We start from the raw sequence: 24,074 nt of genomic DNA on the forward strand, positions 1-24,074 counted from the left end.
CTTGAACATGAGCCGAAATAGCTCTGTTGGGAGAGCGTTTGACAGAAGATCTAAAGATTCCTGGTTCGAGCTCGGGTTTCGGACACACGGGAGCTTTTTGGGTCGTGTATCTTAAAGTAAATTATTTGCTTCAGGAAAAATTCCCTAGCTGCATAAACATGAGCCGAAATTGCTCAGTTGGGAGAGCGTTAGACTGAAGATCTACAGGTCCCTGGTTCGATCCCAAGTTTCGGCAAAACGAAACCTTTTTGGGTCGTGTATCTTAAAGTAAACTATTTGCTTCAGGAAAGTTTCCCTAGGTTGCTTAAACATGAGCCGAAATTGGTCAGTTGGGAGAACGTTAGACCGAAGATCTTACGGTAACTGGTTCGATCCCGGGTTTCGGCAACACGAAAGCTTTTTAGGTCTTGTACATTAAAGCAAAATATTTTCTTGGGGAAAGTTCCCCAGGTTGCATGAAAAAGAGCCGAAATAGATCAGTAAGAAGAGCGTTAGACTGAAGGTCTAAAGGTCACTGGTTCAATCCCGGGTTTTGGCAACACGAGAGGTTTTTGGGTTGTGTATCTTAAAGTAAATTATTTGCTTCAGGAAAGTTTCCCTGGTTGCATGAAAGAGAGCCGAAATAGCTCAGTTGGGAGAGCGTTAAACTGAAAATCTAAAGGTCAGTTGTTCTATCCCGGGTTTCGGATATATGAAAGCTTGTTGGGTCGTTTATTTTAAATTAAATTATTATCTCTAGAAAAGTTTCTTTTGTTGCACGAAAGTGAGCCGAAATCGCTCAGTTGGGAGAGCGTTAGACTGAAGATCTAAAGGTCCCTGGTTCGATCCCGGGTTTTGGCAATATGAAATCTTTTTGGATCGTGTATCTTAAAGTAAATTATTTGCTTCAGTAAAGTTTCCCTGTTTGCACGAAAGAGAGCCGAAATAGCTCAGTTGGGAGAGCGTTGGACTGAATATCTAAAGGTCCCTGGTTCGATCCCGGGTTTCGGCAACACGAGTGGTTTTTGGGTCGTGTATCTTTAAGTAAATTATTTGCTTCAGGAAGGTTTCCCTGTTTGCATCAAATAGAGCCGAAATAGCTCAGTTGGGAGAGCGTTAGACTGAAGATCTAAAGGTCCCTGGTTCGATCCCGGGTTTTGGCAATATGAAATCTTTTTGGATCGTGTATCTTAAAGTAAATTATTTGCTTCAGTAAAGTTTCCCTGTTTGCACGAAAGAGAGCCGAAATAGCTCAATTGGGAGAGCGTTGGACTGAATATCTAAAGGTTCCTGGTTCGATCCCGGGTTTCGGCAACACGAGTGCTTTTTGGGTCGTATATCTTTAAGTAAATTATTTGCTTCAGTAAAGTTTCCCTGTTTTGCATGAATGAGAGCCGAAATAGCTCAGTTGTGAGAGCGTTAGACTGAAGATCTAAAGGTCCCGGGTTTCGGCAACAAGAAAGGCTTTTGGGTCGTATACATTAACGTAAACTGTTTTCCTATGCAAAGTTTCCCTGGTTGCGTGAAAAAGAGCCGAAATAGCTCAGTTGGGAGACCGCTAGACTGAAGATCTAAAGGTCCCTGGTTCGATCCCGGGTTTCGGCAATATGGAATCATTTTGGATCGTGTATCTTAAAGTAAATTATTTGCTTCAGTAAAATTTCCCTGTTTGCACGAAAGAGAGCCGAAATAGCTCAGTTGGGAGAGGGTTAGACTGAAGATCTAAGGGTCCCTGGTTCGATCCCGAGTTTCGGCAACACGAGTGGTTTTTGGGTCGTGTATCTTTAAGTAAATTATTTGCTTCAGTAAAGTTTCCCTTTTTGCATGAATGAGAGCCGAAATACCTCAGTTGGGAGAGCGTTAGACTGAAGATCTAAAGGTCCCTGGGTCGATCCCGGGTTTCGGCAACAAGAAAGGCTTTTGGGTCGTATACATTAAAGTAAACTGTTGTCCTAAGCAAAGTTTCCCTGGTTGCGTGAACAAGAGCCGAAATAGCTCAGTTGGGAGAGTGTTAGACTGAAGATCTAAAGGTCCCTGGTTCGATCCCGGGTTTCGGCAATATGAAATGTTTTTGGATCGCGTATCTTAAAGTAAATTATTTCCAAATGAAAGTTTCCCTGGTTGCATGAAAAATAGCCGAAATAGCTCAGTTGGGAGAGCGTTAGACTGAAGATCTAAAGGACCCTGGTTCGATCCCGGGTTTCGACAACAAGAAAGACTTTTGGGTCGTATACATAAAAGTAAACTCTTTTCCTATGCAACGTTTCCCTGGTTGCGTGAAAAAGAGCCGAAATAGCTCAGTTGGGAGAGCGCTAGACTGAAAACCTAAAGGTCCCTGGTTCGATCCCGGGTTTCGGAAATGTGGAATCATTTTGGATCGTGTATCTTAAAGTAAATTATTTGCTTCAGTAAAGTTTCCCTGTTTGCACGAAAGAGAGCCGAAATAGCTCAGTTGGGAGAGCGTTGGACTGAATATCTAAAGGTCCCTGGTTCGATCCCGGGTTTCGGCAACACGAGTGGTTTTTGGGTCGTGTATCTTTAAGTAAATTATTTGCTTCAGGAAGGTTTCCCTGTTTGCATCAAATAGAGCCGAAATAGCTCAGTTGGGAGAGCGTTAGACTGAAGATCTAAAGGTCCCTGGTTCGATCCCGGGTTTCGGCAATATGAAATCTTTTTGGATCGTGTATCTTAAAGTAAATTATTTGCTTCAGTAAAGTTTCCCTGTTTGCACGAAAGAGAGCCGAAATAGCTCAATTGGGAGAGCGTTGGACTGAATATCTAAAGGTTCCTGGTTCGATCCCGGGTTTCGGCAACACGAGTGCTTTTTGGGTCGTATATCTTTAAGTAAATTATTTGCTTCAGTAAAGTTTCCCTGTTTTGCATGAAAGAGAGCCGAAATAGCTCAGTTGTGAGAGCGTTAGACTGAAGATCTAAAGGTCCCGGGTTTCGGCAACAAGAAAGGCTTTTGGGTCGTATACATTAACGTAAACTGTTTTCCTATGCAAAGTTTCCCTGGTTGCGTGAAAAAGAGCCGAAATAGCTCAGTTGGGAGACCGCTAGACTGAAGATCTAAAGGTCCCTGGTTCGATCCCGGGTTTCGGCAATATGGAATCATTTTGGATCGTGTATCTTAAAGTAAATTATTTGCTTCAGTAAAATTTCCCTGTTTGCACGAAAGAGAGCCGAAATAGCTCAGTTGGGAGAGGGTTAGACTGAAGATCTAAGGGTCCCTGGTTCGATCCCGGGTTTCGGCAACACGAGTGGTTTTTGGGTCGTGTATCTTTAAGTAAATTATTTGCTTCAGTAAAGTTTCCCTTTTTGCATGAATGAGAGCCGAAATACCTCAGTTGGGAGAGCGTTAGACTGAAGATCTAAAGGTCCCTGGGTCGATCCCGGGTTTCGGCAACAAGAAAGGCTTTTGGGTCGTATACATTAAAGTAAACTGTTGTCCTAAGCAAAGTTTCCCTGGTTGCGTGAACAAGAGCCGAAATAGCTCAGTTGGGAGAGTGTTAGACTGAAGATCTAAAGGTCCCTGGTTCGATCCCGGGTTTCGGCAATATGAAATGTTTTTGGATCGCGTATCTTAAAGTAAATTATTTCCAAATGAAAGTTTCCCTGGTTGCATGAAAAATAGCCGAAATAGCTCAGTTGGGAGAGGGTTAGACTGAAGATCTAAGGGTCCCTGGCTCGATCCCGGGTTTCGGCAACACGAGTGGTTTTTGGGTCGTGTATCTTTAAGTAAATTATTTGCTTCAGTAAAGTTTCCCTTTTTGCATGAATGAGAGCCGAAATACCTCAGTTGGGAGAGCGTTAGACTGAAGATCTAAAGGACCCTGGTTCGATCCCGGGTTTCGACAACAAGAAAGACTTTTGGGTCGTATACATAAAAGTAAACTCTTTTCCTATGCAACGTTTCCCTGGTTGCGTGAAAAAGAGCCGAAATAGCTCAGTTGGGAGAGCGCTAGACTGAAAACCTAAAGGTCCCTGGTTCGATCCCGGGTTTCGGAAATGTGGAATCATTTTGGATCGTGTATCTTAAAGTAAATTATTTGCTTCAGTAAAGTTTCCCTGTTTGCACGAAAGAGAGCCGAAATAGCTCAGTTGGGAGAGCGTTAGACTGAAGATCTAAAGGTCCCTGGTTCGATCCCGGGTTTCGGCAACACGAGTGGTTTTTGGGTCGTGTATCTTTAAGTAAATTATTTGCTTCAGTAAAGTTTCCCTTTTTTCATGAGTGGGAGCCGAAATAGCTCAGTTGGGAGAGCGTTAGACTGAAGATCTAAAGTTCCCTGGTTCGATCCCGGGTTTTTTGCAACACGAGTGGTTTTTGGGTCGTGTATCTTTAAGTAAATTATTTGCTTCAGTAAAGTTTCCCTTTTTGCATGAATGGGAGCCGAAATACTTCAGTTGGGAGAGCGTTAGACTGAAGATCTGAAGGTCCCTGGTTCGATCCCAGTTTTCGGCAATATGAAATATTTTTGGATCGCGTATCTTAAAGTAAATTATTTCCAAATGAAAGTTTCCCTGGTTGCATGAAAAAGAGCCGAAATAGCTCAGTTGGGAGAGCGTTAGACTGAAGATCTAAAGGTCCCTGGTTCGATCCCGGGTTTTGGGCAATACGAAATCTTTTTGGATCGAGTATCTTAAAGTAAATTATCTCCAAATGAAAGTTTCACTGGTTGCATGAAAAAGAGCCGAAATAGCTCAGTTGGGAGAGCGTTAGTCTGAAGATCTAAAGGTCGCAGGTTCGAACCCGGGTTTCGGCAATATGAAATCTTTTTGGATCGTGTATCTTAAAGTAAATTATTTGCTTCAATAAAGATTCCCTGTTTGCACGAAAGAGAGCCGAAATAGCTCAGTTGGGAGAGCGTTAGACTGAAGATCTAAAGGTCCCGGGTTTCGGCAACAAGAAAGGCTTTTGGGTCGTATACATTAACGTAAACCGTTTTCCTATGCAAAGTTTCCCTGGTTGCGTGACAAAGAGCCGAAATAGCTCAGTTGGGAGAGCGTTAGACTGAAGATCTAAAGGTCCCTGGTTCAATCCTGGGTTTCGGCAACAAGAAAGGCTTTTGGGTCGTATACATTAAAGTAAACTGTTTTCCGATGCAAAGTTTTCCTGGTTGCGTGAAAAAGAGCCGAAATAGCTCAGTTGGGAGAGCGTTAGACTGAAAATATAAAAGTCCCTGGTTCGATCCCGGGTTTTGGCAATATGAAATCTTTTTGGATCGTGTATCTTAAAGTAAATTATTTCCAAAGGAAAGTTTCCCTGGTTGCATGAAAAAGAGCCAAAATACCTCAGTTGGGAGAGCGTTAGACTGAAGATCTAAAGGTCCCTGGTTCGTTCCCGGGTTTCGGCAACACGATTCTTTTTGGGTCGTATATCTTTAAGTAAATTATTTGCTTCAGTAAAGTTTCCCTGCTTGCATGAAAGAGAGACAAAATAGCTCAGTTGGGAGAGCGTTAGACTGAAGATCTAAAGGTCCCGGGGTTCGGCAACAAGAAATGCTTTTGGGTCGTATACATTAACGTAAACTGTTTTCCTATGCAAAGTTTCCCTGGTTGCGTGATAAAGAGCCGAAATAGCTCAGTTGGGAGAGCGTTAGACTGAAGATCTAAAGGTCCATGGTTCGATCCCGGGTTTTAGGCAATATGAAATCTTTTTGGATCGTGTATCTTAAAGTAAATTATCTCCAAATGAAAGTTTCACTGGTTGCATGAAAAAGAGCCGCAATAGCTCAGTTGGGAGAGCGTTAGACTGAAGATCTAAAGGTCCCTGGTTCGATCCCGGGTTTTAGCAATATGAAATCTTTTTGGATCGTGTATCTTAAAGTAAATTATTTCCAAAGGAAAATTTCCCTGGTTGCATGAAAAAGAGCCAAAATACCTCAGTTGGGGGAGCGTTAGACTGAAGATCTAAAGGTCCCTGGTTCGATCCCGGGTTTCGGCAATGTTAAGGCCTAGCAATATGCAAACACGAGACTCAAGTTAATAATGGGGTAAATCTTTATTGAGTTTTATCATGCGCGTCCGCGCAACGTCTGGCGATATTTACACTCGGTTACGTATATGTACCATGTCATAAAAAAGTATTACAGTTATGAAAGTCTATTAATTTATATAAAAAACATTTGGTCTACGACCTTATCATTACATTTCCCCTTTTTTTTTTTTTTAACATCCGAAGAACTCGGTTGGTCTTCTGTGGCGTGTTGAGCGTCTGGTTTGGGCATTAACATTTTCCTCCTGCGGTGTTATCTCCAAGTTGGGCTGGTTTGGCACGCTGTTTTTGTTTTGATGATACGTTCTGCTGTGCGGCGGTGATTAATGTGTTGGTTGATTGGCTGAGTTTAATGGGGCGCGTGGTTTGTTCTCGAAGTGACTTTGCAAATCCAGAGGGAACTGTGATGCGTAATGAGTTGGTTTCCGTTGGCTTTGAGGTGATGTCATGGCTTTTGTTTCACTGTGGTTTTTGATGAAACGGATTTGATTTCTGTGTCGCCGCACCAAGCCTAGAGATGTGTCGATTTTGTACATCATTTGTCCAAGTTTTTGTGTTACACGACCCAAGATCCATGGTTCTCCTCGTCCGAAATGTTTTGCATATACCATTGGTTCCTCGTGGTCGTTTGTTTCGATGGTAGGGTGGGTTGTTGCTGGTTTTCTCTTCGGGTTGCAGACGTCCAATCGAGTGATTATTGGTCTGTTCAGCATGCTTTCTGCTGGTGAATGTCCGCCATTTACCGGTGTTCTTCTATAATTCATCAGAATTTTTGTTATTCGTGTCTCCAGAGAGCCTTCGCGATGAACGTCGAGACCCGTTCCAATAACGTCGATATGCGGTGTGGAATCGCCTGAGAGCTTCCTTAAAGATGTTTTAATTGTTCGAACTGATCTCTCTGCTTGGCCGTTTGAGGATGGATGATAAGGTGCCGACGTTAAATGTTCAATATCGTTTTCACGGGTAAATGCTTTGAACTCTTCGCTCGTAAAGCATGTTGCGTTGTCTGAAACTAATGTCGACATGATTCCGAAACGGGCGATGTGTTGATTTAGGCATCGTATCACGGATGCTGATGAAGTGGATTTAGTGATGTCAACTTCCATCCATTTTGAAAAGGCGTCTACCGTCACAAGTAAGTATTGATTCTCGATCGGCCCGGCAAAATCGACGTGCACCCTTGTCCATGGAGTGGTCTCTTGCGGCCATGATGAGAATCGTTGTGCTGGCATTGAAGCGTGCATGCGACATGTCGTGCAGGACTGAGAGAGCGTTTGAAGGTCGTTATCTATACCAGGCCACCATACTTTTGATCTAGCTAGTTCCTTCATTGAACGAAGACCCTGATGCGTGGCGTGTAGCTCTTGCATAATCTTGTGGCGTAATGATTCGGGAACTACTACTTTGTTTCCGATTAGAAGTACGTCTTTAGCCGTGGAAAGTTCCAAAGATCGTCGGTGATATGTCCTCAGGTGCGATGGAAGCAAGTGTTGATTTCTAGGCCAACCAGACTTGATATATTTAAGGACTTCCGATAGGATGGGATCCTTTAGTGTATGTCGAGACATCTCTGGCACGTTTATTGGTGTGTTCGATTTAGTTCCGATTAATAGTACTATTTCCGTAGGAATTGGTGGTTCCGTGTCCGGCATTTTTAGTGGTAGGCGGCTGAGAGCGTCTGCGTTGCAGTGTAAAGATCCTTTCTTGTGGACTATCTTATAATTATAAGCCGATAACATCAATGCCCATCTTTGAAGTCTTGCTGCGGCTGTCGGCGGTACTGGTCTATTTTCAGCGAAGATGGCTATTAGAGGTTTGTGATCAGTAATGAGTGTGAATTGTTTCCCAAGAAGGTAATCTCTGAATCGCGTAATTCCAAATATTAGTGATAACGCTTCACGTTCGATTTGTGCGTAATTTCTTTCGGCGGTGGTTAAGGTGCGTGAAGCAAAGGCTATTGGTCTTTCTATTCCCTCGACGATGTGTGAAATTATGGCCCCCACGCCAACGGGAGAGGCATCACATGCTAGGATGACTTCCTTCTTGGGATCGAAGAGCACCAGCATGTCCGAGGATTGTATTGCATTCTTGGCTGCGTTGAAGGCTTCTTGATGAGCTTCGGTCCATTTCCATGGTGTTGACTTCTTCAAAAGGTCGTATAGCGGTGACAGCAAAGTCGCCGAGTCCTTAATAAAACGGGAGTAATAGTTTATTAACCCGAGAAAGGAACGCAGCTCATCTATGTTTTGTGGTTCTGGAGCATCTCGAATGGCTGATAATTTTTGCACTTGCGGATGCAGTCCTTGCGAATCGAGGCGATACCCAAGAAAATCAACTGATGTTTTCAAGAATTGACATTTTTCTCTGTTCAATTTGAGTCCGGCATTGGTGAACGTTGCGAACAGCCGGTCTAATTTGCGTAACAGATCCTTTGCATTTTTGCCTCCAATGATAACGTCATCTTGGAATGGTGCTGTGCCATGGTGATCCTGAAGAAGCGTTTCCATGTGCCTTTGGAATATTGCTGCCGATGATGAAACGCCAAATGGAAGTCGATTGTACCGGTATAGTCCCTTAGAAGTGTTTATAACGACGTAGTTCCTGGATTTCTCGTCTAATTCCAATTGATTATATGCATTACGCAAATCGATCCGCGCGAACAACGTGCTGCCCGCTAACTGCGCGAATATGTCGTCGACTTTCGGTAGAGGGTATCTTTCCGTGTCGATGATCCTGTTGGTCGTGATTTTGTAATCTCCGCAGATTCTTATGGTGTTGTTTTTCTTCAAGATTGGGACTACCGGTGTGGCGAATTCCGCATATGGCACAGGTGTTATGATTCCTTCCGTTTCTAGTCTCCGTATTTCATCCTCCACTTTCTCTTTTAAATGGTATGGTATAGATCTGGCTTTGTGAAATTTCGGTGTTGGTGCGTCCTCCCGGATGTGTAGCGTCACTTTCACGTTCTTGAGACAGCCCATTCCCGGTGAGAAGATGGCTTCATATTTGTCGAGCAAGTTCGTCAATTCATGCGGTGGTACCTCGACGTGGTTGACCATTTGATCTGTCAATGGAAGCATTTGCAGGTCGGAAAAAATCCAGTCTCGTCCCATGATGCTTTTGGCGTTCCCGGTTACTACGACTAGCGGTAATTTAAGCGTAAGTTGTTTGTACTTTACGTCAACGGTAACTTCACCCTTGATGTCTAGAGGATGTCCGGTGTAGGCTGATAGATGCTTGGGCCCTTGGTGGAGAGGCTCTGATATTTGTAATTCGGAATAACGTGTTTCTGATATAATGGTGTATCCTGAGCCCGTGTCGATTTGAAATGACATCTGTGTATCGTTGATTAGAAGTGATACGATCAACGGTGGGGAGGGTTTCACCCGACGGGTTGTCTGGTGACGTTGTGATTGATGCTGATCTTCTATGTTGAATATGTCATATTCCGGTAGGTACTGGGGCGCGTTAGGTTCGTATGGATCCTGTTGTGCGTTGGATTCCTGGTCGTTGTCACTATCTTGAATGTGGTTCGGGTCAGTTTGTGTGTCTTGCCCGGACGGTCGTGGTTGTCGCCAGTTTCGACTCTCTGTTCTTGCTCGCCGACGACAGGCTTTTTCCAGGTGACCATTTGTTCCGCAGCATCGACATGCGTAAGCTGAATATGGGCACTCCCATTCTGGATGAGTTGTGGATGTGCAACGGATGCATGGTTTCCTTGCTGTGTCGACATATCTGGTGTAGGGCTGCTGTCGTTGTGTATTGACCGTACGTCCCCTGTTGTTTCTGCTTGATTGGTACTGATTGGTGGATATTCTGTTGATCACATCGTCAGTATGATTGTCGTTTTTCAGCTCTCTAGCGTCCTGTTCTGCTGTTTCGTGAGCTTGGGCAGTGCTGATGGCGAGTTGGAGGTCTATGTTCTTGACGGCTAACAACTGTTTCTGGACATGATCGTTGTTGATTCCGCAAATCAGTCTATCACGCAGCATTACGTCTAGGGTAGCGCCAAAGTTGCAGAATTCAGCTCCTTTTCTCAAGGCCGCGACGTAAGTGGCAACGGATTCTCCGAATTTTCGGTCTCGCTTATAGAATTTGCACCTCTCTACTATTTCCGTCGGTACTGGTTCGAAGTGCTTGGTTAGGATGTCTATAATCTCGCTGTAGGTTTTTTGGCATGGCTTGACAGGAGCGATGAGGGTACGCAGTAACGTATAGGTTGAGGTGCCCAAGACGGTTAATAAGATGGCGCGTTTTTGATCGGCCACTGCCAGGTTGGCTGCAGCAGTTTCCTCGGGGTTTTCTTGAATCCCGTTGGCGGTGAAGAACAAATCCAATCGTTCAGTATATATCGTCCATTTATCGGAATTAGCGTCAAAAGGCGGTAATTGCCCAAAAGAAGAGCGAGCCATGCTGGTCGGTAGAAGTCTGTGATTGTCCAATGTTGATGACTGTGACTGTAGTGTTTTTTTTATTATTATTATTGTTGTTATCTGCTATGCCCGCGTGAGATCTCGCCTCGTTCCGTCGCCAATGTTAAGGCCTAGCAATATGCAAACACGAGACTCAAGTTAATAATGGGGTAAATCTTTATTGAGTTTTATCATGCGCGTCCGCGCAACGTCTGGCGATATTTACACTCGGGTACGTATATGTACCATGTCATAAAAAAGTATTACAGTTATGAAAGTCTATTAATTTATATAAAAAACATTTGGTCTACGACCTTATCAGGCAACATGATTCTTTATGGGTCGTATATCTTTAAGTAAATTATTTGCTTCAGTAAAGTTTCCCTGCTTGCATGAAAGAGAGACAAAATAGCTCAGTTGGGAGAGCGTTAGACTGAAGATCTAAAGGTCCCGGAGTTCGGCAACAAGAAAGGCTTTTGGGTCGTATACATTAACGTAAACTGTTTTCCTATGCAAAGTTTTCCTGGTTGCGTGAAAAAGAGCCGAAATAGCTCAGTTGGGAGAGCGTTAGACTGAAGATCTAAAGGTCCCTGATCGATCCCGGGTTTTGGCAATATGAAATCTTTTTGGATCGTGTATCTTAAAGTAAATTATTTCCAAAGGAAAGTTTCCCTGGTTGCATGAAAAAGAGCCGAAATACCTCAGTTGGGAGAGCGTTAGACTGAAGATCTAAAGGTCCCTGGTTCGATCCCGGGTTTCGGCAACACCAGTGCTTTTTGGGTCGTATATCTTTAAGTAAATTATTTGCTTCAGTAAAGTTTCCCTGCTTGCATGAAAGAGAGACAAAATAGCTCAGTTGGGAGAGCGTTAGACTGAAGATCTAAAGGTCCCGGGGTTCGGCAACAAGAAAGGCTTTTGGGTCGTATACATTAACGTAAACTGTTTTCCTATGCAAAGTTTCCCTGGTTGCGTGAAAAAGAGCCGAAATAGCTCAGTTTGGAGAGCGTTAGACTGAAGATCTAAAGGTCCATGGTTCGATCCCGGGTTTTGGCAATATGAAATCTTTTTGGATCGTGTATCTTAAAGTAAATTATTTCCAAAGGAAAGTTTCCCTGGTTGCATGAAAAAGAGCCAAAATACCTCAGTTGGGAGAGCGTTAGACTGAAGATCTAAAGGTCCCTGGTTCGATCCCGGGTTTCGGCAACACGATTCTTTTTGGGTCGTATATCTTTAAGTAAATTATTTGCTTCAGTAAAGTTTCCCTGCTTGCATGACAGAGAGACAAAATAGCTCAGTTGGGAGAGCGTTAGACTGAAGATCTAAAGGTCCCGGGGTTCGGCAACAAGAAATGCTTTTGGGTCGTATACATTAACGTAAACTGTTTTCCTATGCAAAGTTTCCCTGGTTGCGTGATAAAGAGCCGAAATAGCTCAGTTGGGAGAGCGTTAGACTGAAGATCTAAAGGTCCATGGTTCGATCCCGGGTTTTAGGCAATATGAAATCTTTTTGGATCGTGTATCTTAAAGTAAATTATCTCCAAATGAAAGTTTCACTGGTTGCATGAAAAAGAGCCGAAATAGCTCAGTTGGGAGAGCGTTATACTGTAGATCTAAAGGTCCCTGGTTCGATCCCGGGTTTTAGCAATATGAAATCTTTTTGGATCGTGTATCTTAAAGTAAATTATTTCCAAAGGAAAATTTCCCTGGTTGCATGAAAAAGAGCCAAAATACCTCAGTTGGGAGAGCGTTAGACTGAAGATATAAAGGTCCCTGGTTCGATCCCGGGTTTCGGCAACATGTTTCTTTATGGGTCGTATATCTTTAAGTAAATTATTTGCTTCAGTAAAGTTTCCCTGCTTGCATGAAAGAGAGACAAAATAGCTCAGTTGGGAGAGCGTTAGACTGAAGATCTAAAGGTCCCGGAGTTCGGCAACAAGAAAGGCTTTTGGGTCGTATACATTAACGTAAACTGTTTTCCTATGCAAAGTTTTCCTGGTTGCGTGAAAAAGAGCCGAAATAGCTCAGTTGGGAGAGCGTTAGACTGAAGATCTAAAGGTCCCGGAGTTCGGCAACAAGAAAGGCTTTTGGGTCGTATACATTAACGTAAACTGTTTTCCTATGCAAAGTTTTCCTGGTTGCGTGAAAAAGAGCCGAAATAGCTCAGTTGGGAGAGCGTTAGACTGAAGATCTAAAGGTCCCTGATCGATCCCGGGTTTTGGCAATATGAAATCTTTTTGGATCGTGTATCTTAAAGTAAATTATTTCCAAAGGAAAGTTTCCCTGGTTGCATGAAAAAGAGCCGAAATACCTCAGTTGGGAGAGCGTTAGACTGAAGATCTAAAGGTCACTGGTTCGATCCCGGATTTCGGCAACACGAGTGCTTTTTGGGTCGTATATCTTTAAGTAAATTATTTGCTTCAGTAAAGTTTCCCTGCTTGCATGAAAGAGAGCCGAAATAGCTCAGTTGGGAGAGCGTTAGACTGAAGATCTAAAGGTCCCTGGTTCGATCCCGGGTTTCGGCAATATGAAATCTTTTTGGATCGTGTATCTTAAAGTAAATTATTTGCTTCAGTAAAGTTTCCCTGCTTGCATGAAAGAGAGACAAAATAGCTCAGTTGGGAGAGCGTTAGACTGAAGATCTAAAGGTCCCGGGGTTCGGCAACAAGAAATGCTTTTGGGTCGTATCCATTAACGTAAACTGTTTTCCTATGCAAAGTTTTCCTGGTTGCGTGAAAAAGAGCCGAAATAGCTCAGTTGGGAGAGCGTTAGACTGAAGATCTAAAGGTCCCTGATCGATCCCGGGTTTTGGCAATATGAAATCTTTTTGGATCGTGTATCTTAAAGTAAATTATTTCCAAAGGAAAGTTTCCCTGGTTGCATGAAAAAGAGCCGAAATACCTCAGTTGGGAGAGCGTTAGACTGAAGATCTAAAGGTCCCTGGTTCGATCCCGGGTTTCGGCAACACCAGTGCTTTTTGGGTCGTATATCTTTAAGTAAATTATTTGCTTCAGTAAAGTTTCCCTGCTTGCATGAAAGAGAGACAAAATAGCTCAGTTGGGAGAGCGTTAGACTGAAGATCTAAAGGTCCCGGGGTTCGGCAACAAGAAAGGCTTTTGGGTCGTATACATTAACGTAAACTGTTTTCCTATGCAAAGTTTCCCTGGTTGCGTGAAAAAGAGGCGAAATAGCTCAGTTTGGAGAGCGTTAGACTGAAGATCTAAAGGTCCATGGTTCGATCCCGGGTTTTGGCAATATGAAATCTTTTTGGATCGTGTATCTTAAAGTAAATTATTTCCAAAGGAAAGTTTCCCTGGTTGCATGAAAAAGAGCCAAAATACCTCAGTTGGGAGAGCGTTAGACTGAAGATCTAAAGGTCCCTGGTTCGATCCCGGGTTTCGGCAACACGATTCTTTTTGGGTCGTATATCTTTAAGTAAATTATTTGCTTCAGTAAAGTTTCCCTGCTTGCATGAAAGAGAGACAAAATAGCTCAGTTGGGAGAGCGTTAGACTGAAGATCTAAAGGTCCCGGGGTTCGGCAACAAGAAATGCTTTTGGGTCGTATACATTAACGTAAACTGTTTTCCTATGCAAAGTTTCCCTGGTTCCGAATAAAGAGCCGAAATAGCTCAGTTGGGAGAGCGTTAGACTGAAGATCTAAAGGTCCATGGTTCGATCCCGGGTTTTAGGCAATATGAAATCTTTTTGGATCGTGTATCTTAAAGTAAATTATCTCCAAATGAAAGTTTCACTGGTTGCATGAAAAAGAGCCGAAATAGCTCAGTTGGGAGAGCGTTATACTGTAGATCTAAAGGTCCCTGGTTCGATCCCGGGTTTTAGCAATATGAAATCTTTTTGGATCGTGTATCTTAAAGTAAATTATTTCCAAAGGAAAATTTCCCTGGTTGCATGAAAAAGAGCCAAAATACCTCAGTTGGGAGAGCGTTAGACTGAAGATCTAAAGGTCCCTGGTTCGATCCCGGGTTTCGGCAACATGATTCTTTTGGGTCGTATATCTTTAAGTAAATTATTTGCTTCAGTAAAGTTTCCCTGCTTGCATGAAAGAGAGACAAAATAGCTCAGTTGGGAGAGCGTTAGACTGAAGATCTAAAGGTCCCGGAGTTCGGCAACAAGAAAGGCTTTTGGGTCGTATCCATTAACGTAAACTGTTTTCCTATGCAAAGTTTCCCTGGTTGCGTGATAAAGAGCCGAAATAGCTCAGTTGGGAGAGCGTTAGACTGAAGATCTAAAGGTCCATGGTTCGATCCCGGGTTTTAGGCAATATGAAATCTTTTTGGATCGTGTATCTTAAAGTAAATTATCTCCAAATGAAAGTTTCACTGGTTGCATGAAAAACAGCCGAAATAGCTCAGTTGGGAGAGCGTTAGACTGAAGATCTAAAGGTTCCTGGTTCGATCCCGGGTTTTAGCAATATGAAATCTTTTTGGATCGTGTATCTTAAAGTAAATTATTTCCAAAGGAAAATTTCCCTGGTTGCATGAAAAAGAGCCAAAATACCTCAGTTGGGAGAGCGTTAGACTGAAGATCTAAAGGTCCCTGGTTCGATCCCGGGTTTCGGCAACATGATTCTTTTGGGTCGTATATCTTTAAGTAAATTATTTGCTTCAGTAAAGTTTCCCTGCTTGCATGAAAGAGAGACAAAATAGCTCAGTTGGGAGAGCGTTAGACTGAAGATCTAAAGGTCCCGGAGTTCGGCAACAAGAAAGGCTTTTGGGTCGTATACATTATCGTAAACTGTTTTCCTATGCAAAGTTTTCCTGGTTGCGTGAAAAAGAGCCGAAATAGCTCAGTTGGGAGAGCGTTAGACTGAAGATCTAAAGGTCCCTGATCGATCCCGGGTTTTGGCAATATGAAATCTTTTTGGATCGTGCATCTTAAAGTAAATTATTTCCAAAGGAAAGTTTCCCTGGTTGCATGAAAAAGAGCCGAAATACCTCAGTTGGGAGAGCGTTAGACTGAAGATCTAAAGGTCACTGGTTCGATCCCGGGTTTCGGCAACACGAGTGCTTTTTGGGTCGTATATCTTTAAGTAAATTATTTGCTTCAGTAAAGTTTCCCTGCTTGCATGAAAGAGAGACAAAATAGCTCAGTTGGGAGAGCGTTAGACTGAAGATCTAAAGGTCCCGGGGTTCGGCAACAAGAAAGGCTTTTGGGTCGTATACATTAACGTAAACTGTTTTCCTATGCAAAGTTTCCCTGGTTGCGTGAAAAAGAGCCGAAATAGCTCAGTTGGGAGAGCATTAGACTGAAGATCTAAAGGTCCATGGTTCGATCCCGGGTTTTAGGCAATATGAAATCTTTTTGGATCGTGTATCTTAAAGTAAATTATCTCCAAATGAAAGTTTCACTGGTTGCATGATAAAGAGCCGAAATAGCTCAGTTGGGAGAGCGTTAGACTGAAGATCTAAAGGTCCCTGGTTCGATCCCGGGTTTCGGCAACACGAGTGCTTTTTGGGTCGTGCATTTTTAAGTAAATTATTTGCTTCAGTAAATTTCCCTGTTTGCATAAAAGAGAGCCGAAATAGCTCAGTTGGGAGAGCGTTAGACTGAAGATCTAAAGGTCCCTGGTTCGATCCCGGGTTTCGGCAATATGAAATCTTTTTGGATCGTGTATCTTAAGGTAAATTATTTGCTTCAGTAAAGTTTCCCTGTTTGCACGAAAGAGAGCCGAAATAGCTCAGTTGGGAGAGCGTTAGACTGAAGATCTAAAGGTCCCTGGTTCGATCCCGGGTTTCGGCAACACGAGTGGTTTTTGGGTCGTGTATCTTTAAGTAAATTATTTGCTTCAGGAAAGTTTCCCTGTTTGCATGAAAGAGAGCCGAAATAGCTCAGTTTTGAGAGCGTTAGACTGAAGATCTAAAGGTCCATGGTTCGATCCCGGGTTTTAGGCAATATGAAATCTTTTTGGATCGTGTATCTTAAAGTAAATTATCTCCAAATGAAAGTTTCACTGGTTGCATGAAAAACAGCCGAAATAGCTCAGTTGGGAGAGCGTTAGACTGAAGATCTAAAGGTTCCTGGTTCGATCCCGTGTTTTAGCAATATGAAATCTTTTTGGATCGTGTATCTTAAAGTAAATTATTTCCAAAGGAAAATTTCCCTGGTTGCATGAAAAAGAGCCAAAATACCTCAGTTGGGAGAGCGTTAGACTGAAGATCTAAAGGTCCCTGGTTCGATCCCGGGTTTCGGCAACATGATTCTTTTGGGTCGTATATCTTTAAGTAAATTATTTGCTTCAGTAAAGTTTCCCTGCTTGCATGAAAGAGAGACAAAATAGCTCAGTTGGGAGAGCGTTAGACTGAAGATCTAAAGGTCCCGGAGTTCGGCAACAAGAAAGGCTTTTGGGTCGTATACATTATCGTAAACTGTTTTCCTATGCAAAGTTTTCCTGGTTGCGTGAAAAAGAGCCGAAATAGCTCAGTTGGGAGAGCGTTAGACTGAAGATCTAAAGGTCCCTGATCGATCCCGGGTTTTGGCAATATGAAATCTTTTTGGATCGTGCATCTTAAAGTAAATTATTTCCAAAGGAAAGTTTCCCTGGTTGCATGAAGAAGAGCCGAAATACCTCAGTTGGGAGAGCGTTAGACTGAAGATCTAAAGGTCACTGGTTCGATCCCGGGTTTCGGCAACACGAGTGCTTTTTGGGTCGTATATCTTTAAGTAAATTATTTGCTTCAGTAAAGTTTCCCTGCTTGCATGAAAGAGAGACAAAATAGCTCAGTTGGGAGAGCGTTAGACTGAAGATCTAAAGGTCCCGGGGTTCGGCAACAAGAAAGGCTTTTGGGTCGTATACATTAACGTAAACTGTTTTCCTATGCAAAGTTTCCCTGGTTGCGTGAAAAAGAGCCGAAATAGCTCAGTTGGGAGAGCATTAGACTGAAGATCTAAAGGTCCATGGTTCGATCCCGGGTTTTAGGCAATATGAAATCTTTTTGGATCGTGTATCTTAAAGTAAATTATCTCCAAATGAAAGTTTCACTGGTTGCATGATAAAGAGCCGAAATAGCTCAGTTGGGAGAGCGTTAGACTGAAGATCTAAAGGTCCCTGGTTCGATCCCGGGTTTCGGCAACACGAGTGCTTTTTGGGTCGTGCATTTTTAAGTAAATTATTTGCTTCAGTAAATTTCCCTGTTTGCATAAAAGAGAGCCGAAATAGCTCAGTTGGGAGAGCGTTAGACTGAAGATCTAAAGGTCCCTGGTTCGATCCCGGGTTTCGGCAATATGAAATCTTTTTGGATCGTGTATCTTAAGGTAAATTATTTGCTTCAGTAAAGTTTCCCTGTTTGCACGAAAGAGAGCCGAAATAGCTCAGTTGGGAGAGCGTTAGACTGAAGATCTAAAGGTCCCTGGTTCGATCCCGGGTTTCGGCAACACGAGTGGTTTTTGGGTCGTGTATCTTTAAGTAAATTATTTGCTTCAGTAAAGTTTCCCTGTTTGCATGAAAGAGAGCCGAAATAGCTCAGTTGGGAGAGCGTTAGACTGAAGATCTAAAGGTCCCGGGTTTCGGCAACAAGAAAGGCTTTTGGGTCGTATACATTAACGTACACTGTTTTCCTATGCAAAGTTTCCCTGGTTGCGTGAAAAAGAGCCGAAATAGCTCATTTGGGATGGCGTTAGACTGAAGATCTAAAGGTCCCTGGTTCGATCCCGGGTTTTAGGCAATATGAAATCTTTTTGGATCGTGTATCTTAAAGTAAATTATCTCCAAATGAAAGTTTTCTGGTTGCGTGAAAAAGAACCGAAATAGCTCAGTTGGGAGAGCGTTAGACTGAAAATCTTAAGGTCCCGGGTTTCGGCAACAAGAAAGGCTTTTGGGTCGTATACATTAACGTACACTGTTTTCCTATGCAAAGTTTCCCTGGTTGCGTGAAAAAGAGCCGAAATAGCTCATTTGGGATGGCGTTAGACTGAAGATCTAAAGGTCCCTGGTTCGATCCCGGGTTTCGGCAACAAGAAAGGCTTTTGGGTCTTATACATTAAAGTAAACTGTTTTCCGACGCAAAGTTTTCCTGGTTGCGTGAAAATGAGCCGAAATAGCTCAGTTGGGAGAGCGTTAGACTGAAGATCTAAAGGTCCCTGGTTCGATCCCGGGTTTCGGCAACATGATTCTTTTGGGTCGTATATCTTTAAGTAAATTATTTGCTTCAGTAAAGTTTCCCTGCTTGCATGAAAGAGAGACAAAATAGCTCAGTTGGGAGAGCGTTAGACTGAAGATCTAAAGGTCCCGGAGTTCGGCAACAAGAAAGGCTTTTGGGTCGTATACATAATCGTAAACTGTTTTCCTATGCAAAGTTTTCCTGGTTGCGTGAAAAAGAGCCGAAATAGCTCAGTTGGGAGAGCGTTAGACTGAAGATCTAAAGGTCCCTGATCGATCCCGGGTTTTGGCAATATGAAATCTTTTTGGATCGTGCATCTTAAAGTAAATTATTTCCAAAGGAAAGTTTCCCTGGTTGCATGAAAAAGAGCCGAAATACCTCAGTTGGGAGAGCGTTAGACTGAAGATCTAAAGGTCACTGGTTCGATCCCGGGTTTCGGCAACACGAGTGCTTTTTGGGTCGTATATCTTTAAGTAAATTATTTGCTTCAGTAAAGTTTCCCTGCTTGCATGAAAGAGAGACAAAATAGCTCAGTTGGGAGAGCGTTAGACTGAAGATCTAAAGGTCCCGGGGTTCGGCAACAAGAAAGGCTTTTGGGTCGTATACATTAACGTAAACTGTTTTCCTATGCAAAGTTTCCCTGGTTGCGTGAAAAAGAGCCGAAATAGCTCAGTTGGGAGAGCATTAGACTGAAGATCTAAAGGTCCATGGTTCGATCCCGGGTTTTAGGCAATATGAAATCTTTTTGGATCGTGTATCTTAAAGTAAATTATCTCCAAATGAAAGTTTCACTGGTTGCATGAAAAAGAGCCGAAATAGCTCAGTTGGGAGAGCGTTAGACTGAAGATCTAAAGGTCCCTGGTTCGATCCCGGGTTTCGGCAACACGAGTGCTTTTTGGGTCGTGCATTTTTAAGTAAATTATTTGCTTCAGTAAATTTCCCTGTTTGCATAAAAGAGAGCCGAAATAGCTCAGTTGGGAGAGCGTTAGACTGAAGATCTAAAGGTCCCGGGTTTCGGCAACAAGAAAGGCTTTTGGGTCGTATACATTAACGTACACTGTTTTCCTATGCAAAGTTTCCCTGGTTGCGTGAAAAAGAGCCGAAATAGCTCATTTGGGATGGCGTTAGACTGAAGATCTAAAGGTCCCTGGTTCGATCCCGGGTTTTAGGCAATATGAAATCTTTTTGGATCGTGTATCTTAAGGTAAATTATTTGCTTCAGTAAAGTTTCCCTGTTTGCACGAAAGAGAGCCGAAATAGCTCAGTTGGGAGAGCGTTAGACTGAAGATCTAAAGGTCCCTGGTTCGATCCCGGGTTTCGGCAACACGAGTGGTTTTTGGGTCGTGTATCTTTAAGTAAATTATTTGCTTCAGTAAAGTTTCCCTGTTTGCATGAAAGAGAGCCGAAATAGCTCAGTTGGGAGAGCGTTAGACTGAAGATCTAAAGGTCCCGGGTTTCGGCAACAAGAAAGGCTTTTGGGTCGTATACATTAACGTACACTGTTTTCCTATGCAAAGTTTCCCTGGTTGCGTGAAAAAGAGCCGAAATAGCTCATTTGGGATGGCGTTAGACTGAAGATCTAAAGGTCCCTGGTTCGATCCCGGGTTTTAGGCAATATGAAATCTTTTTGGATCGTGTATCTTAAAGTAAATTATCTCCAAATGAAAGTTTTCTGGTTGCGTGAAAAAGAACCGAAATAGCTCAGTTGGGAGAGCGTTAGACTGAAAATCTTAAGGTCCCGGGTTTCGGCAACAAGAAAGGCTTTTGGGTCGTATACATTAACGTACACTGTTTTCCTATGCAAAGTTTCCCTGGTTGCGTGAAAAAGAGCCGAAATAGCTCATTTGGGTTGGCGTTAGACTGAAGATCTAAAGGTCCCTGGTTCGATCCCGGGTTTCGGCAACAAGAAAGGCTTTTGGGTCTTATACATTAAAGTAAACTGTTTTCCGACGCAAAGTTTTCCTGGTTGCGTGAAAATGAGCCGAAATAGCTCAGTTGGGAGAGCGTTAGACTGAAGATCTAAAGGTCCCTGATCGATCCCGGGTTTTGGCAATATGAAATCTTTTTGGATCGTGTATCTTAAAGTAAATTATTTCCAAAGGAAAGTTTCCCTGGTTGCATGAAAAAGAGCCGAAATACCTCAGTTGGGAGAGCGTTAGACTGAAGATCTAAAGGTCCCTGGTTCGATCCCGGGTTTCGGCAACACGAGTGCTTTTTGGGTCGTATATCTTTAAGTAAATTATTTGCTTCAGTAAAGTTTCCCTGCTTGCATGAAAGAGAGACAAAATAGCTCAGTTGGGAGAGCGTTAGACTGAAGATCTAAAGGTCCCGGGGTTCGGCAACAAGAAAGGCTTTTGGGTCGTATACATTAACGTAAACTGTTTTCCTATGCAAAGTTTCCCTGGTTGCGTGAAAAAGAGCCGAAATAGCTCATTTGGGATGGCGTTAGACTGAAGATCTAAAGGTCCCTGGTTCGATCCCGGGTTTTAGGCAATATGAAATCTTTTTGGATCGTGTATCTTAAAGTAAATTATCTCCAAATGAAAGTTTTCTGGTTGCGTGAAAAAGAACCGAAATAGCTCAGTTGGGAGAGCGTTAGACTGAAAATCTTAAGGTCCCGGGTTTCGGCAACAAGAAAGGCTTTTGGGTCGTATACATTAACGTACACTGTTTTCCTATGCAAAGTTTCCCTGGTTGCGTGAAAAAGAGCCGAAATAGCTCATTTGGGATGGCGTTAGACTGAAGATCTAAAGGTCCCTGGTTCGATCCCGGGTTTCGGCAACAAGAAAGGCTTTTGGGTCTTATACATTAAAGTAAACTGTTTTCCGACGCAAAGTTTTCCTGGTTGCGTGAAAATGAGCCGAAATAGCTCAGTTGGGAGAGCGTTAGACTGAAGATCTAAAGGTCCCTGGTTCGATCCCGGGTTTCGGCAACATGATTCTTTTGGGTCGTATATCTTTAAGTAAATTATTTGCTTCAGTAAAGTTTCCCTGCTTGCATGAAAGAGAGACAAAATACCTCAGTTGGGAGAGCGTTAGACTGAAGATCTAAAGGTCCCGGAGTTCGGCAACAAGAAAGGCTTTTGGGTCGTATACATAATCGTAAACTGTTTTCCTATGCAAAGTTTTCCTGGTTGCGTGAAAAAGAGCCGAAATAGCTCAGTTGGGAGAGCGTTAGACTGAAGATCTAAAGGTCCCTGATCGATCCCGGGTTTTGGCAATATGAAATCTTTTTGGATCGTGCATCTTAAAGTAAATTATTTCCAAAGGAAAGTTTCCCTGGTTGCATGAAAAAGAGCCGAAATACCTCAGTTGGGAGAGCGTTAGACTGAAGATCTAAAGGTCACTGGTTCGATCCCGGGTTTCGGCAACACGAGTGCTTTTTGGGTCGTATATCTTTAAGTAAATTATTTGCTTCAGTAAAGTTTCCCTGCTTGCATGAAAGAGAGACAAAATAGCTCAGTTGGGAGAGCGTTAGACTGAAGATCTAAAGGTCCCGGGGTTCGGCAACAAGAAAGGCTTTTGGGTCGTATACATTAACGTAAACTGTTTTCCTATGCAAAGTTTCCCTGGTTGCGTGAAAAAGAGCCGAAATAGCTCAGTTGGGAGAGCATTAGACTGAAGATCTAAAGGTCCATGGTTCGATCCCGGGTTTTAGGCAATATGAAATCTTTTTGGATCGTGTATCTTAAAGTAAATTATCTCCAAATGAAAGTTTCACTGGTTGCATGAAAAAGAGCCGAAATAGCTCAGTTGGGAGAGCGTTAGACTGAAGATCTAAAGGTCCCTGGTTCGATCCCGGGTTTCGGCAACACGAGTGCTTTTTGGGTCGTGCATTTTTAAGTAAATTATTTGCTTCAGTAAATTTCCCTGTTTGCATAAAAGAGAGCCGAAATAGCTCAGTTGGGAGAGCGTTAGACTGAAGATCTAAAGGTCCCTGGTTCAATCCCGGGTTTCGGCAATATGAAATCTTTTTGGATCGTGTATCTTAAGGTAAATTATTTGCTTCAGTAAAGTTTCCCTGTTTGCACGAAAGAGAGCCGAAATAGCTCAGTTGGGAGAGCGTTAGACTGAAGATCTAAAGGTCCCTGGTTCGATCCCGGGTTTCGGCAACACGAGTGGTTTTTGGGTCGTGTATCTTTAAGTAAATTATTTGCTTCAGTAAAGTTTCCCTGTTTGCATGAAAGAGAGCCGAAATAGCTCAGTTGGGAGAGCGTTAGACTGAAGATCTAAAGGTCCCGGGTTTCGGCAACAAGAAAGGCTTTTGGGTCGTATACATTAACGTACACTGTTTTCCTATGCAAAGTTTCCCTGGTTGCGTGAAAAAGAGCCGAAATAGCTCATTTGGGATGGCGTTAGACTGAAGATCTAAAGGTCCCTGGTTCGATCCCGGGTTTTAGGCAATATGAAATCTTTTTGGATCGTGTATCTTAAAGTAAATTATCTCCAAATGAAAGTTTTCTGGTTGCGTGAAAAAGAACCGAAATAGCTCAGTTGGGAGAGCGTTAGACTGAAAATCTTAAGGTCCCGGGTTTCGGCAACAAGAAAGGCTTTTGGGTCGTATACATTAACGTACACTGTTTTCCTATGCAAAGTTTCCCTGGTTGCGTGAAAAAGAGCCGAAATAGCTCATTTGGGATGGCGTTAGACTGAAGATCTAAAGGTCCCTGGTTCGATCCCGGGTTTCGGCAACAAGAAAGGCTTTTGGGTCTTATACATTAAAGTAAACTGTTTTCCTATGCAAAGTTTCCCTGGTTGCGTGAAAAAGAGCCGAAATAGCTCAGTTGGGAGAGCGTTAGACTGAAGATCTAAAGGTCCCTGATCGATCCCGGGTTTTGGCAATATGAAATCTTTTTGGATCGTGTATCTTAAAGTAAATTATTTCCAAAGGAAAGTTTCCCTGGTTGCATGAAAAAGAGCCGAAATACCTCAGTTGGGAGAGCGTTAGACTGAAGATCTAAAGGTCCCTGGTTCGATCCCGGGTTTCGGCAACACGAGTGCTTTTTGGGTCGTATATCTTTAAGTAAATTATTTGCTTCAGTAAAGTTTCCCTGCTTGCATGAAAGAGAGACAAAATAGCTCAGTTGGGAGAGCGTTAGACTGAAGATCTAAAGGTCCCGGGGTTCGGCAACAAGAAAGGCTTTTGGGTCGTATACATTAACGTAAACTGTTTTCCTATGCAAAGTTTCCCTGGTTGCGTGAAAAAGAGCCGAAATAGCTCAGTTGGGAGAGCGTTAGACTGAAGATCTAAATGTCCCTGGTTCGATCCCGGGTTTCGGCAATATGAAATCTTTTTGGATCGTGTATCTTAAGGTAAATTATTTGCTTCAGTAAATTTTCCGTGTTTGCACGAAAGAGAGCCGAACTAGCTCAGTTGGGAGAGCGTTAGACTGAAGATCTAAAGGTCCCTGGTTAGATCCCGGGTTTCGGCAACACGAGTGGTTTTTGGGTCGTGTATCTTTCAGTAAATTATTTGCTTCAGTAAAGTTTCCCTGTTTGCACGAAAGAGAGCCGAAATAGCTCAGTTGGGAGAGCGTTAGACTGAAAATCTTAAGGTCCCGGGTTTCGGCAACAA

General features: G+C 42.9%; 1 protein-coding gene and 23 non-coding genes across 24 annotated transcripts; 23 read left to right on the forward strand and 1 right to left on the reverse strand.

Annotated features, from left to right (window-relative positions):
* The first annotated feature begins 1,069 nt into the window (after nt 1-1,069).
* On the forward strand, nt 1,070-1,142 carry TRNAF-GAA (transfer RNA phenylalanine (anticodon GAA)). Its single transcript has one exon. It is a non-coding gene; the product is annotated as a tRNA-Phe (tRNA).
* Nucleotides 1,143-1,964: 822 nt separating this feature from the next.
* TRNAF-GAA (transfer RNA phenylalanine (anticodon GAA)) lies at nt 1,965-2,037 on the forward strand. The gene has a single exon. It is a non-coding gene; the product is annotated as a tRNA-Phe (tRNA).
* A 77-nt stretch (nt 2,038-2,114) lies between these two features.
* TRNAF-GAA (transfer RNA phenylalanine (anticodon GAA)) lies at nt 2,115-2,187 on the forward strand. The gene has a single exon. It is a non-coding gene; the product is annotated as a tRNA-Phe (tRNA).
* A 380-nt stretch (nt 2,188-2,567) lies between these two features.
* On the forward strand, nt 2,568-2,640 carry TRNAF-GAA (transfer RNA phenylalanine (anticodon GAA)). The gene has a single exon. It is a non-coding gene; the product is annotated as a tRNA-Phe (tRNA).
* Nucleotides 2,641-3,462: 822 nt separating this feature from the next.
* On the forward strand, nt 3,463-3,535 carry TRNAF-GAA (transfer RNA phenylalanine (anticodon GAA)). The gene has a single exon. It is a non-coding gene; the product is annotated as a tRNA-Phe (tRNA).
* A 530-nt stretch (nt 3,536-4,065) lies between these two features.
* On the forward strand, nt 4,066-4,138 carry TRNAF-GAA (transfer RNA phenylalanine (anticodon GAA)). Its single transcript has one exon. It is a non-coding gene; the product is annotated as a tRNA-Phe (tRNA).
* A 3,855-nt stretch (nt 4,139-7,993) lies between these two features.
* LOC149591802 (uncharacterized) lies at nt 7,994-10,386 on the reverse strand. Its single transcript, XM_089861746.1, has 2 exons — nt 8,205-10,386; nt 7,994-8,160 (listed from the first exon to the last, which is right to left on the reverse strand). The coding sequence occupies exons 1-2, from the start codon at nt 10,384-10,386 to the stop codon at nt 7,994-7,996; spliced, it is 2,349 nt and encodes a 782-aa protein (XP_089717872.1).
* A 1,570-nt stretch (nt 10,387-11,956) lies between these two features.
* Nucleotides 11,957-12,029, forward strand: TRNAY-GUA (transfer RNA tyrosine (anticodon GUA)). The gene has a single exon. It is a non-coding gene; the product is annotated as a tRNA-Tyr (tRNA).
* Nucleotides 12,030-12,834: 805 nt separating this feature from the next.
* Nucleotides 12,835-12,907, forward strand: TRNAF-GAA (transfer RNA phenylalanine (anticodon GAA)). Its single transcript has one exon. It is a non-coding gene; the product is annotated as a tRNA-Phe (tRNA).
* A 1,245-nt stretch (nt 12,908-14,152) lies between these two features.
* On the forward strand, nt 14,153-14,225 carry TRNAY-GUA (transfer RNA tyrosine (anticodon GUA)). The gene has a single exon. It is a non-coding gene; the product is annotated as a tRNA-Tyr (tRNA).
* A 1,544-nt stretch (nt 14,226-15,769) lies between these two features.
* TRNAF-GAA (transfer RNA phenylalanine (anticodon GAA)) lies at nt 15,770-15,842 on the forward strand. Its single transcript has one exon. It is a non-coding gene; the product is annotated as a tRNA-Phe (tRNA).
* A 77-nt stretch (nt 15,843-15,919) lies between these two features.
* TRNAF-GAA (transfer RNA phenylalanine (anticodon GAA)) lies at nt 15,920-15,992 on the forward strand. The gene has a single exon. It is a non-coding gene; the product is annotated as a tRNA-Phe (tRNA).
* A 78-nt stretch (nt 15,993-16,070) lies between these two features.
* On the forward strand, nt 16,071-16,143 carry TRNAF-GAA (transfer RNA phenylalanine (anticodon GAA)). The gene has a single exon. It is a non-coding gene; the product is annotated as a tRNA-Phe (tRNA).
* Nucleotides 16,144-17,400: 1,257 nt separating this feature from the next.
* Nucleotides 17,401-17,473, forward strand: TRNAF-GAA (transfer RNA phenylalanine (anticodon GAA)). The gene has a single exon. It is a non-coding gene; the product is annotated as a tRNA-Phe (tRNA).
* A 77-nt stretch (nt 17,474-17,550) lies between these two features.
* TRNAF-GAA (transfer RNA phenylalanine (anticodon GAA)) lies at nt 17,551-17,623 on the forward strand. Its single transcript has one exon. It is a non-coding gene; the product is annotated as a tRNA-Phe (tRNA).
* A 78-nt stretch (nt 17,624-17,701) lies between these two features.
* TRNAF-GAA (transfer RNA phenylalanine (anticodon GAA)) lies at nt 17,702-17,774 on the forward strand. The gene has a single exon. It is a non-coding gene; the product is annotated as a tRNA-Phe (tRNA).
* Nucleotides 17,775-18,431: 657 nt separating this feature from the next.
* On the forward strand, nt 18,432-18,504 carry TRNAF-GAA (transfer RNA phenylalanine (anticodon GAA)). The gene has a single exon. It is a non-coding gene; the product is annotated as a tRNA-Phe (tRNA).
* An 805-nt stretch (nt 18,505-19,309) lies between these two features.
* TRNAF-GAA (transfer RNA phenylalanine (anticodon GAA)) lies at nt 19,310-19,382 on the forward strand. Its single transcript has one exon. It is a non-coding gene; the product is annotated as a tRNA-Phe (tRNA).
* A 368-nt stretch (nt 19,383-19,750) lies between these two features.
* On the forward strand, nt 19,751-19,823 carry TRNAF-GAA (transfer RNA phenylalanine (anticodon GAA)). The gene has a single exon. It is a non-coding gene; the product is annotated as a tRNA-Phe (tRNA).
* A 1,536-nt stretch (nt 19,824-21,359) lies between these two features.
* Nucleotides 21,360-21,432, forward strand: TRNAF-GAA (transfer RNA phenylalanine (anticodon GAA)). Its single transcript has one exon. It is a non-coding gene; the product is annotated as a tRNA-Phe (tRNA).
* An 805-nt stretch (nt 21,433-22,237) lies between these two features.
* TRNAF-GAA (transfer RNA phenylalanine (anticodon GAA)) lies at nt 22,238-22,310 on the forward strand. Its single transcript has one exon. It is a non-coding gene; the product is annotated as a tRNA-Phe (tRNA).
* A 77-nt stretch (nt 22,311-22,387) lies between these two features.
* Nucleotides 22,388-22,460, forward strand: TRNAF-GAA (transfer RNA phenylalanine (anticodon GAA)). The gene has a single exon. It is a non-coding gene; the product is annotated as a tRNA-Phe (tRNA).
* Nucleotides 22,461-22,538: 78 nt separating this feature from the next.
* On the forward strand, nt 22,539-22,611 carry TRNAF-GAA (transfer RNA phenylalanine (anticodon GAA)). The gene has a single exon. It is a non-coding gene; the product is annotated as a tRNA-Phe (tRNA).
* A 1,096-nt stretch (nt 22,612-23,707) lies between these two features.
* Nucleotides 23,708-23,780, forward strand: TRNAF-GAA (transfer RNA phenylalanine (anticodon GAA)). Its single transcript has one exon. It is a non-coding gene; the product is annotated as a tRNA-Phe (tRNA).
* Nucleotides 23,781-24,074: the final 294 nt, after the last annotated feature.

The sequence above is a fragment of the Phalangium opilio genome, unplaced genomic scaffold (assembly GCF_054372755.1).
Source record: "Phalangium opilio isolate 3A_F unplaced genomic scaffold, DU_Popi_V2 ptg000500l_1, whole genome shotgun sequence".
NCBI lineage: Eukaryota > Metazoa > Arthropoda > Arachnida > Opiliones > Phalangiidae > Phalangium > Phalangium opilio.